Raw genomic sequence first — 20,604 nt, forward strand, 5'->3', positions numbered from 1 at the left:
TTGAACTGATATTCAACATTCATAGTATAGTGTAGTTTGCAAGGAATCACAAACCTCTCAAATGACAACAAGCGGCTTTAGAATAATTGATATACACTTATTATTTAAAGAACAGGAAAACAAAATTTATTTGCATTGCATTTGAATCGTCACGATTCATATTTGTTTATAATAAGGTATGAATTATGGAGATATGGTTTACAACGTGGTTATACGTTTTCGTGCAATATGTTGCTGGTCATCTCTGCTTAGCAATTTAATTCTACTGTTTGATTCTTTGAACACATCCAGATCAATGCAAGTCTTCATTTGCCCGTTCTTGGCGTCAAGCAAATTGATTTTACATACATTTGCACAGGAACCCAAAAGTATCGTGTCATGAGTAAGTAGAAATAGCACAATTTCTAAATAAATTTCACCAAGGTGCCCAAACAAGATCGTTCGTAAGGAACGGTGAAAGCCATTAATTACACAAATATGAATAGTCACCACCAAAGCAACACAACTACCAAAGTTGGTGTGCATCCATCAAATGACACCGAAAACGTCTAAATGTTCCCCTTCAAGGTACCTGGTGTCGATAAGCATAGAATAAGAATTAAGTTTGATTAAGGCCCATAGAACACTTTCGATCTAATGAATTAAAATGTGTAAATTTGCCTTTTTCAAGAGCCCGCACCTCATTTCAACTAATATGAATAGTAATTAACATCTTTGTTGTGATATATACAGCTATATAGTCTTTTATTCTTATTTAATTGGTCACAAAATCTATGATCATTAAACATGCCTCATATTTTACACAAGCATATTCTGCCTATGGTCACACAAATGCAAATCCTTCTTCCCACGCAATTGTCTTATTGTAAACCAAGGTTAACATATGCAGGATTTGGATTTAATGTTTGGTATTGATTTGCTGCTTCATCTTGTTGAGTTGAAACTTGTTGCAGAGTATCATAAGTAATATCGTGAGATGTAGAGTTATCTCCTCCTGTTGTTAATGTATTAATCGTTGGTTGATTATTATATCTATAACCCCGGGATTCACTGGCTGGTTTAGATAACTGTTTTCTGTAAATCAAAATACACATATAGATTTTAAAATTAACATAAATAATTCACTAGATTGCTTACACGGTCTATGACGTTCATGCCCCTTTCTCAATGATATCCGTGTATAACTTATGTATTGGTTTGTTGTCTAGTAATGTGGAGGGTGCACGAATTATGAACTTACTGATGTATGCATTGTGGTATAAACAAATCGAGTAAGATGACTATGCATTCATATAATTTTATTTCTTACCTTTTAATTATATAGCAATGTACTGAAACACCAATTATCGCTGTAATTACTATTCCAAATATAGCACCAATAACACCAGCTACAACTGGACTCATTTCTTCAGTTTTGATATCATCTTAAATGATCAAACATATATACATTGATATTAGCAGACATAAAACTTCATGTAATTGGGGATATTATCTGCCCTTAATTTCATTTTTTAAGGCCAATGATACATGCTAGATTACAATTAGCAAAAATCCACTTTTAATCCATGCCAATACACAACAGACATAACGTACAAACTGTTCTGTTTTTTTTTTCATTTTAGAAACGACAAAAGTAATCGGCACATTTGAATAAAAGGGATAAATTAATAGGGATTAAATTAATTTAATATACATTTACTATAGTCACCTAGAAATCCCACTTGACATTTTCCTGATATATCACAACCTGCTTTACAATTGGTAGAACATTGTTGTTGACATACGTTACCATACCAACCAAGTTTACAGAGGGAACATGTTCCATCAGATATATCACAGTGTCCATTACAGTTAGAACTACACGGGTAATTACACGATGTTCCATAATATTTTCCATCTTTACATTGCGAACACTTGTTGATATCATCTTGATTACAAACAGTACAGTTTTCATTACAGTCTTTATCACAGGTATCTCCACTGTATCCTTTAATACATAAACTACATATACCATTACTTCTATCACATCTACCATCACATGTTGTACTACAATTCAAATCACACCCATCACCATATCTGCCTACAATACATTCAGTACATCTACCATCTCTACCACATGTTTCTTGAGTCACATTTATAATTGGTTGACATTCTGTACCACATGTAATATTACAATATGGACCATCTGCATTAAGTTTACAACCACCACATTTACCATCGTTCCTGGTACAAGTATCAAGACAATTAACATGACATGGTTTATTACAATCATCACCAAATATTCCTGATCTGCATTCTCTACAGTTACCTGTTGATTTATCACATTCTTCCCTACAGTTTCTAGAGCATGTAGTTGTACAGTTTGTACCATACCACCCAGAGTTACATGTATCACACTGTCCTGTACTTATGTTACAATTACCTATACAGTTAGTAACGGTACATGCTGATTGACAGTTGGTGCCATAGTAACCTTGTTTACAGCTAGAACACTGCCCTGTATCCCTATTACAGTTACTGTTACAGTTATCAACTGTACATGTTGATTGACAGTTGGTACCGTATTTACCTTCTACACATGTCTCACAATTGGTTCCATAGTAACCTTGTTTACAGCTAGAACATTGGCCTGTATCCCTATTACAGTTACTGTTACAGTTAGTAACTGTACATGTCAATTGACAGTTGGTACCGTATTTACCTTCTACACATGTCTCACAATTGGTGCCATAGTAACCTTGTTTACAACTAGAACACTGCCCTGTATCCCTATTACAGTTACCGTTACAGTTAGTAACTGTACATGTCAATTGGCAGTTGGTACCGTATTTACCTTCTACACACGTCTCACAATTGGTGCCATGGTAACCTTGTTTACAACTAGAACACTGCCCTGTATCCCTATTACAGTTACCGTTACAGTTAGTAACTGTACATGTCAATTGGCAGTTGGTACCGTATTTACCTTCTACACACGTCTCACAATTGGTGCCATGGTAACCTTGTTTACAACTAGAACACTGGCCTGTATCCCTGTTACAGTTACCGTTACAGTTAGTAACTGTACATGTTAATTGGCAGTTGCTGCCATATTTACCTTCTACACATGTCTCACAGTTGGTGCCATGGTAACCTTGTTTACAGCTAGAACACTGGCCTGTATCCCTATTACAGTTACCTACACAGTTAGTAACTATACAGCTCTGTTGGCAGCTGGTACCATAATTACCTTCTACACATGTCTCACAGTTGGTGCCACGGTAACCTTGTATACATCTAGAACAATGTCCTGTATTCCTGTTACAACCACCTATACACTGATCAATTATACATGTTGATTGGCAGTTGGTGCCATATTTACCATCAATGCAATCATTACAAATACCAGATTTTGAATTACACAATCGATTGGTACAGTTACTAGAACATTGTTGTAGACAGTTTGTACCAAACCAACCAGGTTTACATGAGTTACAGACACCTGTTGTTGTATTACAAGACATACAGTTCTCATCACACTGACAATCATCACCTGTACAATCTGAATAAAATAATTATTTATACTGTACGTGTACAAGGGTGCTTAGGGTTAGTGTACTTTCAAATATTCGTATTTACTATAAGATTTAGCTAAAATAACATAGGATGACGAATGACTGTCTTTGGCTTTAACTGTCGATTCTTTAAAAAAAGGGTTCGTTCATAGAAATACCTATAAGCGAAAACATATCAAACTATAACACAACTCCTAAAGGAGAGACGTTATGTAAATTGATTTATTGTGCAACAGCGCTGTGAAATAGAATAAACCGTAAACAGCACAGATACTTTAATGTATCAAACTGAATTAATCTCAGTATACATGCAGCAACATCTATGTCAGAGATTGACAGTTACAAGCTGTGACCAAAGGAATACAAATGAAATCGAAATTTCGTATTTATCGGTCATGTTCCCCACAAGGTAGATGAAACTAGTCTACATAACAATGTCATTTTCCTATTTAAAATCTCGAAAATATAATATATTTATTACCGAGTTTGAAATTTACAAACAAAAAACCCTGGCCATTCTCTATATTTTTGCCCACTTAGAAAGTTTGATTAACTTGTGAATACAGTAAGGAGACTCACCTGTATATATTTTAACTTCACACAATGTAAGTACACCAGTAACACTGATAAACACTGTTCTAGCAGATAAAGATGTAGATGGCTGTTGATTACATCTACCTATAGAATATACATCTTGTACTGTTTGTGGTGTATTTATATAACATGATGTAGCTGATCTAAATCCTTGTCCATTACACTGATCATCAGAACTTAGCTTTATCTCAAATCCTTGTAATCTCTCTTTATCTGTAACATACAGTACTTTTTTCTTAATATTATTGTTAATGCATAAACAAATCATAAAGTATACACTCACACAGATGAGAAGTGGTATCCGGTGGTTTATTAAACGGATCATGTCCTGTACATGAAACTCTTATAGAAATATACCCACCTCAAAGATTGTTTCAGTATCTGACAATTTGGGCGACTACAATGCTGTAACATAAGCAAATCACCAGCTTACTGGATGTTTGTGTCTGATCAGCATATTTGTTTTATTGAGACTTCTTGGCACGTGGACAACGGTTAACATATTTACCAACCAGAGACTGGTTTGCAGTAAAAATGATTTATGGCGACCCGTGGGATGAAATACGTACATAACGTATCAATAAAATACAAAAGAATATTATAATCGTTCATTCATTCAAACACACTGCTATACCCACCCCAAAGATGATTAGACTACTTAGTCTTATTTTATTGTATTAATCGTCTAAGACGAAATGAACAAAAAATGGAGTATAACGTCCAATTTGTCTGCGCAACCAGGATAATGAAACCGAGCATATACTCTGAGGTAAACCTTTTTTCCCAGAACCTGTGGCCCGAACCATAGAAGGTGATACCAGGCTGGATGATCACGAGGGATGCCCCGCCCCCCGCCCGCCTTCAATGAAGAGTAGTGACTTTTCTATTATTTTATCCCTAAGACTTTAAGTGGTTGTGTATTAAGAAACAAAAGAACACAGGATGGAATACGTGATGGCAAAATGGCCAATGTTGCAACACGTTAATGGACAATACGCTTTATAAAGTACGTGAAGATAAAATGAACAAGTATAGTTATATACCTTGTTTTTAAGGTGTATGAGTTGTTACACCGAGTCCTTTTAGAGTGAGATCTCCGAGGCGGACTGACTTATACTAAATACTTTTTCGAGAAATATACATTTTTTCTATCTTCCCAATTTCAAAAGCATTTTTCATTTCCCAAATTTATAAAAGTTTCCCAAACGCTCATTTCTACTCAGGTAAATGATGTCAGTACATCGCATAGCACGTGCATTTTAAATCAGGTCAGGGAATATGTTCATAACCTCAGGTCAGGGAATATGTTGATAACAGGGCTATTGATTGGTTGTGAAAAGTATTCGTCATCCAATCATTTTGTACAATAGTCAATTCTTCTTGTTTTTCCAACATTCTGGCTGTGTCGATAGTAATGGATGACAGAAAATGAATGGGGAATTCGAAGAAGAATCTGACTTTATAATGTCACAGATGTATATTCCTGAGACCGAGAATATCATTTTTGCAAGCGATGCCGATGATCGCGAAGATTTTGAGCTAGCTCGCAATCAACATGAGAACCGATATAGAAGCCCCATCACAGAACAAGAGAGTCGAATTCCACCAAACACGAGGAAAAATACCAATTGGTGTATAAGTATACTTCCTTTCAGTGCACGCTTTTCCCTAGTTCAACCTCGATCGGCAGACATACCAGCTGGTATTCTGAATTTTTGGATGTGTAGATTTGTTTGTGAAATCAATAGACACGACGGTACACCATATCCAGCTAGAACATTGGGGAATACATGCATAGGAATATATGCATAGGAATATGATGACACTTGGGAGATCAGTACAGGAGATTTGTTTTGAACTTTTTTTACAAGGTATCTTTCCTTATTTCCGTGTTAAATTAGACGCACAGATGAAATCATTAAATTCGCGAGGTATAGACATCCACAAAAAACAAGCACAGCCATTTAATGAAGACGACGAGTTTAAATTGTGGAGTTCTCAAGTTTTTAGTGTAGAAAATGATAAGGAATTAATTTACGCCATATACTATTATAATAGTAAAATGTTTGGATTACGTGCTGCGGATGAGCATAAACCGCGATAAAATGTGAAACCGCAACAAAATGTGAAAGTGCGACCAGATATCAAAATGTAGAGAAATGTAAGACAAAATGTAAGAATATGACTGAGAATGACGCTGAGAAAATTGAAAATGATGACTCTGTTACTATAACGATTACATGTTCAAAAATGTAAGACAAAATGTAAGAATATGACTGAGAATGACGCAATTTCGAAAAATGCGGAGAAAATTGAAAATGATGACTCTGTTACTCGAACGATTACATGTTCAAAAATGGTTGGTATATATGTTCAAATAAATATGCAAATCATAAATTTGTTATTTTTGTCCCTTTTTCAACTGATCACGACATTTTTTTCACTGTTAAATGTCCACTTTTCAACTGATACACGGCCACTTTTATATCAACCGATGAAAAGTGTCCGTGTATCGGTTTATACCCTCTCCTTTTCATCAAAAAGCCGAGAAAAGTATGGATATAATATCATTTTACACCAGGCTAATCGTCCTGGCAGTGCGAAGTTAGCTCGTTTTTCGATCGTTAAGGGCGAATAACGAAAATCGAGTTTCTCGTTTTTCGATATTGGCAAATAACACAAAACAAGTAGTTCATTTTTCGATGTTCAGATTTCAAAATCAAAAAAAAACAATTTCAGTGATGGAGAGAGATCAACTAAGAAACACATTTTATTAAATCAAACAATATATTTAAATTTATAAATAACAAAATCATGCATGAAGATGCCTGAGCAGTGGTTTCACAGAATATGTACAACACACATTTCATTCAGTCAGTTTTCTAAAACGATAACTAATGATATCATGTGATGCCTGATCAGTGGAATCACATCAACTGCACTTTCTCCTTTAGTTCGTTATAGAAAAGTGATAATCAAAAAAGAAGAAACGCAACATGTGGATTCACGTAACAAGCATCTTTAGTTATTGTTTCGTAAAATCATGTTATATAGTGTAATATTGCCGATAGTGTATACTTACTGGTGATATTGTATACGTACTGGTGATTCTGTTATATTGCTGATATTGTATACTTATGTTTGTATACTTACTGGTGTTTGTGTTATACAATTATGTCAATATTGATGATATTGTATACTTACTGGTGATTCTGTTATAAAGTGTAATATTGCTGATGTTGTATACTTACTACCGTCGAGTCTGTTATCTTAATATTGGTGATTTGTATACTTACTGGTGATTCTGTTATATATGTTAATATTGATGATATTGAATTCTTGTTGTAGATCAATACACCACCAACTAGGTGAAACTGGTTGTGTATGGGTACATGATCCTCCATTATAATTACCATTAGTATTACCATCTACAGCATTAGACGACACACCTCCATGTGCCACAGAACTCTGATAGGTTGTTTTATTTAAGGCTACATTTCTAATTTGGGCTGAAATATTAAAACGAAATCTGTATTATTAATAGCTTGTTGTTTTAAAGGTATATGGATATTTAGCTTTCATATGTAAAATCGGCACCAAATGTTACAACCAGTAACAAAACTTATTCAGACTGTAGTTGCTCTTCACTTTTAATTACCAATTAAAGTAGCCAAGTCTCTAACTCAATATCATCCAAAGTCTTACACGTTGAAAACACGAATTATTTGTCAATTCAAATCAACATTGATGTTGTGATCTTACCGGGGGAAAAGTGGGCTTCTGATATCCAATATTTAAGACAAAATAAGCATTTTACCATTGGTATACGAATCGTGTATCATAGTGCATTTCAGCGTCATTTGTAACAAGTGACCAGAAAGAACGAAGCTACACATATTCAAAAACTCATGTCAAACGGTGACGCCATACCTTATCTGAAGAGCATGCGCAATAGATTGGAATAACCAGAAGCTAGAAATTTGCTATTCGTTTGAGACTCATGCCGTATTTTGCTGGACATAACTGATTTGAAATTAGAGTCAAAACGGAAACAATTGAATGTAAATCAGTTTATATACAATCAGATTACATTATTATATACGTTGCGACCCATTTGGGTCAATTTCTAGGTCCCAAATATTAGCGATTTAGCTCCTTTAAACTTATTACCACACATGCATTGACTGGCATCATGTTAGCATCCCAACGACCATGGAGATGATGATAAAGACGACGACAGTTTTCTGGCCAATGACGAATATTGTGACATCCGGGTTACTAATTATAGGATCAGTGTTAGAAGTTATTATGTTCCTTTTTTTTAAATTACGGAAATATTTGATTATTACAGAGGTGGACTTACACGATTTGTAAACTGGTTTGTGGAACCACTTTTTTTTCAATTGTTCAATAAATCATCTTACAAACAAAGGTCACGGGATGAAGTTTAATAGCCATAAATCTAATACTGTTCACTAACATTAAAAAAGTTCGACGAATATGCCTGTCTGAAGTCAGTTCACAAGTATTCACACTCTATCTCGTTCAAAACGAATTTTACTAATTTAAAATTGATGCGTTTGACAAGATGACATATTTTTGTCTTCACGAAATCAACCTGAACTTAAATGATATATTCAGACGATGATACCTTCCTCGCAAGTGCAATATATTAAAGATATCGAACCTGCACGAAACCGGCAATGTGACATAGAGATCGAGGGATCATGCGTGCTATTGAGGGATTTGCAGTACTTGAGTCGATGCCAGGATTTCAGCATCAGACGTATAAAACAAGTTCTAAGAGGCTAACGAACGTCTAGCGGTCGACCTGTCATCTCCCAAGGGCCCAGTTTCATAAAATGTTAAAGGAGCTAAGTCGCTAATATTTGTGACATAGAAATTGACACAAATGGGTCGCAACGCATACAATAATGTCATATGAATGTATATAAATTGATTTACATTCAATCGTTTTTTTTTTTACTCTAATTTTTAATCAGTTAGGTTCGGCGAAATACGCCAGTATTCTCAATCGAATTTCAATCTCTAGCGTCTGGTTATTCCAGTCTACGCCGATATTATTTATTGGGCTTGCTCTCCAGATAAGAATATAGCGTCACCGTTTGACATGACTTGTGGAATCATGTCTAACCTCGTTTTTCGAGTCCCTTATTATAAATAGCGCTGAAACGCATTGTGGTACACGATTCGTGTACCAATTGTAAAATGTTTATTTTGTCTTAAATATTGGATATCAGAAGGCCATCTTTTCCCGGTAAGATCACAACATCAATGTTGATTTAAACCGACAAATAAATCGTGTTTTCAATGTCGAAGATTTTGGATGATATTGAGTTAGAGACTTAGCTACTTTAAGCTAAGAATGATTAAAATAGATTTGAACTAATATCAAAATGTAATTTAAAATTGGATATTAATAGCTTTTTAGTTGAATGCAGCTGCGCAGTTCCGTTTTTGTCAACTGGCATACGGATGTAAAGAGATACTCTTCGGAACTGAAAACTGTTGACAGCTTGAACTAACGGTTACAATATCAATTGGGATATTTCCATGCGTAATAGCGATGTTTGCACATGGCCAAACAGTCGTAGAGATATGGAATAATTGAGTTTATTGCATATTATTCGTTTCGAAATGTATTGGCGGATTGACCTTGAACTTACATGCTGTGTTCGTGACCTTGGCATTTGATTTACTCGCAGGCGTCAATGAAAATAATGCGTATTGATGATGTAAATAGGTTAAATTTCGTAGTTTTATGGTATTTTGGGTAAAAAACTACTGACAATTGTCACTTACAACAATATGATATTTTCGAGTGTATTTCGGAAATATTTTTAAAAAATGAATAAACAGAGTACAGCGATGTAATTCCAAATCTGATTAAAAACAGATGTATATTTCGTTTCTTTCTTTTTTTTATCAGCGTTGATGTTTCTAGTGGGATACCCAAGAATCACGTGCCCTAACCTTATTTACATCTAAGCGACCTTGACGAAAATTGAGCTAAATATATACTGAGCGCCATGGAAAACGCATCACTTAGTTTTTCGTGCAACAAAATCCTGTAAACATATCTTATTTATTTTGCTTCTTATTATGAACAATAATCAAATGGGAACACATCAATAACAACACATTTGTACACTTATGGATGTTTAATCTGTAATCAACGGTACAAAGTCAGAGGGGTCAAAACCAAAAGTACGACACAGATGTCAGTAGCGCGTGTGTCCTCCACGGGCTCTTACGCACGCTGTGCAGCGACTTCGCATGGAATTTACCAATGTTTGAAAGAAGGTCTGGGGCAAATTGTTCCATTCTTGGACAAGAGCAGCTTTTAAAGCAGCAATGGTGTGCATCTGTGGTCTCCGATACAGACGGCGTTCAATCTCATCCCAGACATGTTCTATCGGTGCCATGTCCGGAGACATGGCTGGCCAGTCCAAGACATTGATGTTGTTACTCTAGCTCGATTCCTTCACACGTCCAACAACAAATTACGACAGATTGACGTTTCACAGTTCATGTACTGCACATTAAGTTGAAAACATGCTTTTAAAGGGCTCACACACAATGCTGCACGTGAATATTGGGTTTTTCATGTGCATCTCGTGCAATTTTTTTTTTTTTGCACACGGGTCGATATTTTTTGCGTTTGGGAGCATTGTGTGAAACAATAGTTCATAGTATTGCATAATATTATACATACAAAACCACCTAGTAATAAAATATTTGGGAAAAAAAAGTGATGCATTTTCCATGGCGCTCAGTATATTTAGGACATGTGTTTTAATCAGATTGTGTAAGTCACTCAAACGATTAATCTAGACTGTAAATCATTGTCGATTTTTAAAAGTATTTAACGACTAATCCACTAAATAACCAATGTTCCTATGTCTCGATTTAAAATTTCATCCCCATATACCCTTTCAATGATACATGTACTATGAAAATGCTATAGTGCCACACTTCTTATCGGATAATGGCTTTCTATCTCACTCAGTTAAAATGATCTTTCCCTCAAGATAATAAATTTAAGATATTACAATTTAATTTCAAATAGGGCTATAACATTGTCAATAAACACATTTTATTTTATTTATTTATCTTGTTACGAAGCATCATAACCCCAAACCCACATGAGTAAATAGTCTAGTTTACATATGGCATGTCTTGTATTATAGGCCATTACATTAGATATTAGACAGGTGTGTGTTTTTTATTATTTAAAATAGTATGATTTATACTTGAATCATATGGAAATATTATATAAAACAGTAACAAATGGCCGGGTTGGTCTACTAGGTTGTTTTCTTGGGGGTTCTAATTTGGGGCATCTTCTAATTGCTTTAACTGCCTTAAAATAAGGCAAACAGATTGACCATACCTGTAATGGGCTGTGTAAAGTTAGCGCAATTTTCGATATTGGCACAAAAATTAAAAAAAACAGTAGCTCGTTTTTTCGATATTGGCAAATAACAACAAAAACAACAAAAACGACCTACTCGTTCTTCCGTATTCAGATTTTAAAATAGAAAGAAAAACAGATTTCAGGGATAGATACAGAACAACTAAGAAACGCATTTTATTAAATCAAACAAGTTTGAACATTCTAGCTCAATTAGAAAGAAAGTTAAAGTGTCCCAAAAAATGTGACCGACAGACAGACAGACGGACGGACGGATGGACAGACATACAGACCAGTTTTAATAGCCTTCTTCGAAAGCCGAGGGATAATAATAAATCTATAAACAGCTCGTAGCGTTAGCTGCGAGTAGCTCGTTTTCAATAAAAAAGTTAAAGTGTCCCAAAAAATGTGACCGACAGACAGACGGACGGACGGACGGATGGACAGACATACAGACCAATTTTAATAGCCTTCTTCGAAAGCCGAGGGATAATAATAAATCTATAAACAGCTCGTAGCGTTAGCTGCGAGTAGCTCGTTTTCAATAAAATAGCTCTTTTTCGACAATTACACTTGAAGCTTTAGTTACGAGTAGCACGTTTTCAATCTAATAGATCGTTTTCGACATTCAAACCCGAATCTCAAAATAACAGATTTTAATCATGTTTATCTGCAGGATGTCTGAAAAACACATTTGATTAAATCAGATTTTGAAAAACGAACTAAAGATATTATAAATGGAGATGCCTGCGCAATCTCCTAGATTTTTGATATTGGCGAATGTCGAAAAACGGGTAGATTTGAAGGATCTTTATCTACAGTAACTCGTTTTGAGACATAAATTTGCTCGACTTTCGACTTTCCCCAATATCAAAAAACAAGGAGATAATTCACACTGTCCCTGCATTTCCCATGCCACGAAAACAAACCGAATAAGAATTGTTTTTGTGAATGATGGTATTTTACAATTATGTGACCCGGGCAATATTATCAATATTCCAAGTGTATAATGTCGCAATAGATCTAACAGTTTAGATCAATAGATCAATGATTGTTTATGTCGTGATTTTAAGTTAGGCGAGAGCCAGGTACATTATTTTATATTTATATGTTGTTTGTGTTTATTCACCTGGTGGACGCCACTTAACCCCCGATTAGTAGACGATGTGCCAATTTAGAATACACAATGGTCACAGATAGAGGTGCTTCCAAATTCAATAGGATTAATTAACTGCACATAAACACATCTGAATAACCAAACTTAATACCTGCTGAATTTGGAAGAAAGCCGTCACGCGGTTCATAAGGATTAAAAGTCGCAAAATATAAAATAAGCGTGGATTCCATAACGTGGAAAATGTCCGGTCAAATATTGGGCGTACAACTTAATTTAACCCACCCAGACATTTCAATATATCAGTGTGGTGCGGAATTAGAGAACCGTTGGTGGAGGTCAAGATTAATAGTTTGTAAACAGAAAAGGAATTAATAGTGTTGAGGAACTCGGCTATTAGCCTACAATTTGGATAAATTGTACACTCCTGATATCTCACATTTATTTCTTTCTGAAAATAAGTGATACTAGTTCTGGACTTGACGGACTTTAAAAATTGTTCCGATTTGCTGTATATATTAATTGTGTGAATTCTTTTAGATAAAATAAACTTTACATTCAATTCTCAATACCCCTTGAAATACGGTATGAATACAAATATAATAGACCTGCAGTTTATTGGCTAATCATATAGTTCGTGTCATGTAGGTAGTCTTACTCTAAGTTTAAGCAAATATAATTACAGCTCCCGATTACATAATGTTTACAGGCACCAGTCCTAATTTGACACAGAAAATGTGATTTAATCCAGCAAGGGCGGTCGTTGGTGTCGACAGGTTCTCGAGCCGTCTATGTCGTTCGTGCACTTGATGATCGAAACTTTGAAGGAATTGGTTGAAAAGGGTTGATCTGCTGTGTTAGTTGCATTAGTGGTGGAGCTGGAACGATACTATTTTGCATAACTCTGTCGACAATGGAACACAATATGGATTATATCCCAAGTAGGGTTTATCTGTAGATGTAAACAGTTTAACCTGAAATTGTCACTTCACAAAATAAATTGTTTCAATGGCATTTAGTAATTGAACTGGAGTATACAGATCACAATTCTGTGGAATAGAATTACTGCTTATTACTGAGAAGGAAAATATGTACATGTATGTAACAATCTTACTTTCTTAATCCGATGCAACCAAGTAATGTAGTTTACATGTATATATTGTCTATTTATATTTCATATTTTATCATTGCTTGTTTATGACAAGAGAAGCCTAGTCGAAACGCCACTCAGTAATAAGCACTAATTGTATTCAAAAGAAATCAATTTACGAAATCCAGTGAAATCGACAATTTATTGTTGCAAATAAAAAAAAAGTTTAATCATTTAAACCTTATAACAGTAGAATTTCATTGATCTAAGAGTCGGGAAGACGTACCAGATAATAGGATTGCAAACTAAGATGACACCCTCCCTTTTCCCTTGTTAATGAATTTATTTAGCGTACGTATACATTACACATAATAGATGTAAGGCCACCCCAACCCCAATCTGATTAAAACACCGATCCTATTTCGCTTCGTTTTTATGGTTCGAAATTTCGTTTTATTTGTCTTTACTACAGAAGGATCTAGAAGAGTTGTTATATTACCGGCGTCTTGGTTAAAGTAAGGGATTAGCCATTGAAACGGTCTGTTATGTCGCCTTCCTGGCGTGCCATGCACGGAACTGTGGCTAGAAACGTCAATGCTGATTGATTAATCAATGTATGACGTCATAGGTTCAAAAGTCGCTCGTACGAATCCTGACACGACCTTCCAGTACAACTTGTCAGATCTTCATGTAGTGTAGGCCATCGAAAGTATAAAAAACGAAACAAAATATAGATCTGTATTTTAATCAGATTGGCCCACAACCCCACCATTCCGTAATTTAATAACAGTTCTTCTGTTAATGAAAATATAATGAACAAATAACCTTTATTCTACTGCTTATTTCAATAAATCAATCACATACACACACACATACACTGTGGCCTTAACCGGACAAAGAATTACCAAATATAATTCTATCTATAACAAATTCAAAGACGAAAAAATCTATTTATGGACAAAAACTTACGAGTCGAAAGGGGCGTTTGTAAATACCACAACCAAGAGCCTAACAGTAGAATCGTATATTCATATACGTAAGCATTTAAATAATCTAAAACACGTTCTATATACGACAAAGCAAGACTTAAGTTATGCATATTAAATAAAAACATACCTTCTATCTGAATCACTTGAAATAATAGAATAAAAACACCCAAACTAGACCTGGACACCATCTTACCAGCTATGTTCAAGTGACTAATTACATATCAAACTTCTATAGCCTTTACATTGCAACCAGGAAGAAAAGTAATCACTACCCCAAAAAACTTTTGTCAAGGCTAAATTATTGTGTGCAGACATATGGCAAGGTATATTATGAGAACAGGGAAGGTCTATATTCGTATAATGGGGACATAGATAACAATTAAGGAAGCATAAGTATATCGGAAAGCATAATCTCTCCCTAAGCCTATTATTTTGACGGAAATACCAATCAAGGCACGCTTTCTTGCATGAACATCTGATACAATTTTACATTTAATAGTTTTATATGGCATTATCCACTAAAGTGGAAACCACGTCGGCATGTTTCTGCGTTGGGTTAGTCCTTTTAGTTGCGGGTACTAATGACTGCCCTGGTCTGGTATAAAGACAATAATAACACTACAGTTGCAGTTCTTATGTCTATAATTCATTCAATGATTGTATTTGTTAGTGGTAAAAGTTTGTTCAACGCAATTGATCTATCCTTTTCGGGCTGGGGGCGGGGGGAGAGCTGGCCAAATGGTTAGCGCGTGTGCGTTGTATCATAAAGTCTGTCATTGAGTCAACTGGCGTGGTTTCGATTCCCTGGTTGTACGTGACAAGAAGTAGGGTCGCCTGTCCAAACTCATGGGTTTTATCCGGGTCCTCCGGTTTCCTCCCACTGCTAAAGAACCTATGTGCAAGCGAATTATTGAAATAAAATTGAATCATATGTTAGTCCCTAAATGACCTAGTTTGTGTCGAGTGGACGTTAAACCCATCTCTGTCTCTCTCTCTCTCTCTTCGGACTTTCAGCCAGATCTCGTGTGCCACAAAGTTTTTCAAATTACTTCGATAAGTATGCCACCCTATCCATGTATGGCAAGCCTTACCATGAGTTTCGACATTTATCACATGTAAGGTCATTTTGTGTTTTTATTCCTTCCAAAGTGGATTTAAAAAACAGTAGCTCAGATGCTTTTTTTGTCGAACTGTCTGTGCGTAAAAGTTTTAGACATTACCCCGGTCGGAATTTGCTCATTAACATATTTTATATTTGGTAAATTGGCGATAATCTATTACCGCCACCCCCCTCCCCCCCATTTTGGAATGCTTAAACGGCTGCAGTGCGGAACCCAGTCACAAAAACACTTAATAACAGAATTTCAGAGTTTCCATGAAAGTCACAATAATTCAGCATTTGACCTTAACCCTTTGAACTTTGTCATACTGTAAATAGGGCCATTTTGCCCCTTGGTCCGTTGGCCAATGTTTGACAAAGTTCCACCAAATGAGATATTCTGCAAGTATGGATCAAGAGCTACCAGGAAAAATAGTGCTGAAATATACATATACATTTAATATGATTTTTCATCATAGGTGCAGAGTTGACAAAAAAAAACAACGAAAAAGTCGAAAATTATCATTATCGTCGCTACTTTCACTAAGAAAATCACTATGGATGCCGTAATCAACATTATTCACGTTCCCGTCATAACTCTCAAGTATCCTCTGGTCTACTGTTACACGTCTGTTTGTCATACATGACACTGCAGACGACGTCTTCTCTTCACGTCGACTTTAGTTTTAAACCTTTCGCCATTACCCTCATATTTAATTTGGACGCACAGGCCTATAGTCAATAATCAGCCTTTTTCATTGCAATATACTAACGGTCGTTCAATATATGTGTATTTTATATACAGATAATGAACTATATTACTACAGGTAGATATGTAACTGTGACACCAATGAATTGGAAACACCACTGACACACACACACTGCATATTTCAATAACATATTTATATGTAAATAGTACATTCATAACTTATATCATGTTAATGTATACAATATATCCTTTTTTATCACCCAATAACACATTCTACAGTAGATATGGCTTTTGTAATAACTTTCATATTCTACTAAGCCATATCTCCTGGGAGATATCGCTGTACAGGATTTTGATTTGTCAATTATTTATTTATTTGTGAGTATAAGAAAGGGTTGGGTGATAAATAAACGCTTCTACTAGTTTTTTTTTATATCAAAAAAAAATATATCAATACTCGTCGAAAAAGTAATAAAACAAAACTCGGCAAAACATCAGTCTTTTCTACATTACCGACCCGTGTTGTCATTTTGATGTTGAACTACCCTAACCATATCTGCACTAGGCATAATAGTTAAGAATTATCTGGTTATAACATTATTCTCCAGGACGTGATTGGGGTATATATTGAGAATGTCCTAAGAACAAAACCTTGATCTTCGTCCCTGTCTATCATAACCGGTTCTACCAGTTGTATTTTCCTCGTGGTACCACAACAAAGCAAAAGATTTAAACCTCGATCTTCGTCCTTGTCTATCATAACCAGTTCTACCAGTTGTATTTTCCTCATGGTACCACAACAAAGCAAACGAATACAACTTTAAGGAAGATGCCCTCCTCACACAAAATAACGAAGGAAGTGTATTATTTTACCACATCGTAACATCCAAATAAACATTACAGTGAGTGAAGCATTACAGTGACCAGAGGTAACAGAAAACAGGTTACATGGCTGCAACTTACGGGAATGAACCAAGCGACTATGGGAAATGTTCGGATATAGAAAGAGGAGGAAGAAGATCGAGCAAGAGATGGGTTATGACATCTGGCCAATAATTCCCGTCTTCCCATGTTGATATGTTTACTACAAACGAATTTATCAAGGTTTACAATGTGTATTGATCAGGTGCTATTATTAGTAACACACCGTTTTCGAATGATTGGAGAAATACAATAGCCATTGAATAAATAGGCTGTAATGCATGTCATTATGTCTCTAGTTGAATAATATATTTCATACTGCATTATTAAAACAACTGATTGGTTGCGTTTTAACAGGTAAGAATGTAAGACGACATTCCTTATCGAATTCTAAGTCATATGAAGGGTTCTTTTACATGCACATCGACGAGTTTATGTAGGATTTACAACCCTGATATGAATTTAAAACGTAATGAATTGGGGTTTAACGCCCTACTGTTCTGCCCAGACTGGGCCAATGAAGACGGGCATACACCATATAGTGTGCAACAAGCCAACAGTGAGACTGATGTCCCCCGCCGAAATCCCAAAATAAATAAATTAATCGCACATTTTTTTTTCAAAAGTATCAAGCAATCAAATTCATTATCAACTATATAGATAGAATCAAAATTATCCTGCCCCAAAGCATCGACCAATGAAATTGCTTAGCTCTGCTAGACACGGGCCCTCCGTCTTGCACCACTAACAAGGGGGAACCACGCATGAAAAATCCCGAGGAACTTTTAAGATCAACGCAGGGATCGAACGCGGGACCTCCAGGTTAGCGAGCTAACGTTTTACGCACTAAGTCACAGTGGCTCCCACTTTATTTCAAATCCGAGTGATGGAATACGGATGAGTGATTGATTTCGCGCTGTCAGAACTTTGTTGTTTCCCTCCATCCGGTTGGAAAGAAAGAATCGACCGAAGACTTAAAATCGAGTACAGAATACAATATCATCTATGCCAGAACAGATTAAAATTGGTTAGGACTATTAAACGTTCTAGAAAACCAAACATTCCCGTCTATTTCAATCCATGTCTAAATATAAATGCCAATAGGTTAGTCAGTGGGCATGCGCATACATTGCACTTCCGAGGCGAGAACATGAGACGAGAAGTCGAGATTGTGACAAAGTGAGAGTATGCGAACATAGCAACCAATCGGATATTTACTTCATTAATTCATATAGTAGCTATTACGTTAGTCATGATCTATACTGAGCATTGACATCTTAGAAGAGCTAAAAGATAAGTGGTCATATATGGTGGAGATACCGGGTATTTGCTTTAGCTTGTAAGATAATGGAATCTAAGAAAACAAGGCTCCTGCAAACAAATTTACCAATATGTTCGTTCAGATATTACATGAGCCTGGAATGGCATTCGGGGCATTCGGGGCTGTGTCGGTGAGCGCAAGGTGCTAAGCGAGGGGTCCCCCGCACTAAAGGCGGGCGGTCGGGCAAGTCCCTCGCGAGGGCGATCGAGGACAGAGTCAGTTCTGAATTTAACTTGGGCGATGTGCCCGCGAAAGTCTAGTGCGGGAGAACCAAGGCCCATTCAGAATGGGGGCAAACCCTTGGTAATGCGAATAAAAATTGTTGGCTTGAGGATGTTTTTCAGTAGGAGGGATCCGTGTGAAACAAAGGCCTATTGAACCTTTTGTGGCGCCGCTCAGGCGACGATGGGGGGGGGGGGCTATTCTTTACAGGGATAACTGGCTTATAACGTTCTTAGCGACGTTGCTTTTTAATCCTTCGATGTCGGCTCTTCCTATCATTGTTCACCTACCAACAGGGAACGTGAGCTGGGTTTAGACCGTCGTGAGACAGGTTAGTTTTAACCTACTGGCAGGGAACCTTTTACGAATGAGCTGTTACATTGGTCGGGCATTGAAAGCGTTGATGCTTGGTAATTTATTGCTATTAGGGCTTGCCTTTGTCCTGAGGCTTACGGCTGAACGCCCCATAACTGGAATCTCGTCCCACGACGCCCGCGTCTGCCTCTCTGAGACCGGCGACAGAACCATTAGGCCCTACTTTGCCCTCGCGGGCGAACTGGGTGGTGTGTGTCCGATCTGTGTGTTTCGGCAGGTGTCGTTCGAAGGCAGGTAAATCTGCGAGTTTGTGCGAGTTTGTCGTACTCGGTAGAGCGATCTGTTGCGGCGCGATGCGTTGAGATTTGTCCGATTCAGACGCACAGGGTTATCACTCTCTTTCTCTCTCTCTCTCCCTCTCTGTCTGTCTCTCTCTCTCTCTTCTTAACAACAACCCACAACAAACAACACTCCGTATGAACTTCTGCGTGCTCTTTTGGTAACGTCTTGGTCACTTCTTTTTTTATCATTACGACCGAGCTACGCTCGTGTACTTTTCCCCCGCCTAGTCCGCGTCTCTCCCGGGCAGGGTCGAGCTCTCCAGTGACGGAAGTTGGATCCGAGTGGCCCTCTCGAGACCCGCTGTTGGTCGAGAGCGCGGGGTCTAGTGACCGTCTCGGAGTTTTAGAGAGATTCCAAGGATGAGACAGTCGGGCTGGAATTCCTCGTTACGGCCGATGCGTGGATTCGCGCTCCCGAGTAGTTCCAACTTAGCCCCTGTCTAGTCCGCGTCTCCCTGGCCGTCCCTAGTACCCGCTGGCGACCGAGAGCACAGGGTCGAGTGCGCGTCTCGGACCGGAATTCCTCGAGCCGGCCGATGCGTGGATTCATAGCCGAACCTGGCTCCCAAGCCTTCCCTCCCGCCGCCTTGTCCGCGTCTGTCTTGGCCTGCGGGCGGTGCTGAGCAAGCTCTATGGCGACGTGAGTGCATCCCCGTGGCCTGTCTCGAGATACGCTGGCGACCGGGAGCACGGGGTCGAGTGTCCGTCTCGCAATTTGAGAGAGACGGACGGGTGAGGAATTCCAGCCCGTCTATTCCGCATCCGTCTCGGCCAAACTCTGCGGCGACGGGATTTGCGTCCGAGTGAGCTACCTGGAGATCCCGCTGGCTACCGAGAGCACGGGGTCGAGCGCCCGTCTCGGTGATTGTGAGATGGGATGCGGGGATCGGGTGCCCGTCT

General features: G+C 37.3%; 1 protein-coding gene across 1 annotated transcript in view; it reads right to left on the reverse strand.

The window, feature by feature from the left end:
• LOC126818025 (multiple epidermal growth factor-like domains protein 10) overlaps positions 1-15,901 on the reverse strand; it is a 35,437-nt gene extending 19,536 nt beyond the window's left edge. The window contains exons 1-5 of the mRNA XM_056100284.1: positions 15,868-15,901; positions 7,445-7,546; positions 2,966-3,265; positions 2,513-2,629; positions 2,174-2,308 (exon numbers count right to left, since the gene is read on the reverse strand). Coding sequence (XP_055956259.1) covers positions 2,174-2,308; positions 2,513-2,629; positions 2,966-3,265; positions 7,445-7,546; positions 15,868-15,901 — 688 coding nt within the window. The remainder of the gene's footprint in view (positions 1-2,173; positions 2,309-2,512; positions 2,630-2,965; positions 3,266-7,444; positions 7,547-15,867) is intronic.
• Between the last annotated feature and the right edge of the window lie 4,703 nt (positions 15,902-20,604).

Source organism: Patella vulgata, chromosome 4 (genome assembly GCF_932274485.2).
Source record: "Patella vulgata chromosome 4, xgPatVulg1.2, whole genome shotgun sequence".
Classification (NCBI taxonomy): domain Eukaryota; kingdom Metazoa; phylum Mollusca; class Gastropoda; family Patellidae; genus Patella; species Patella vulgata.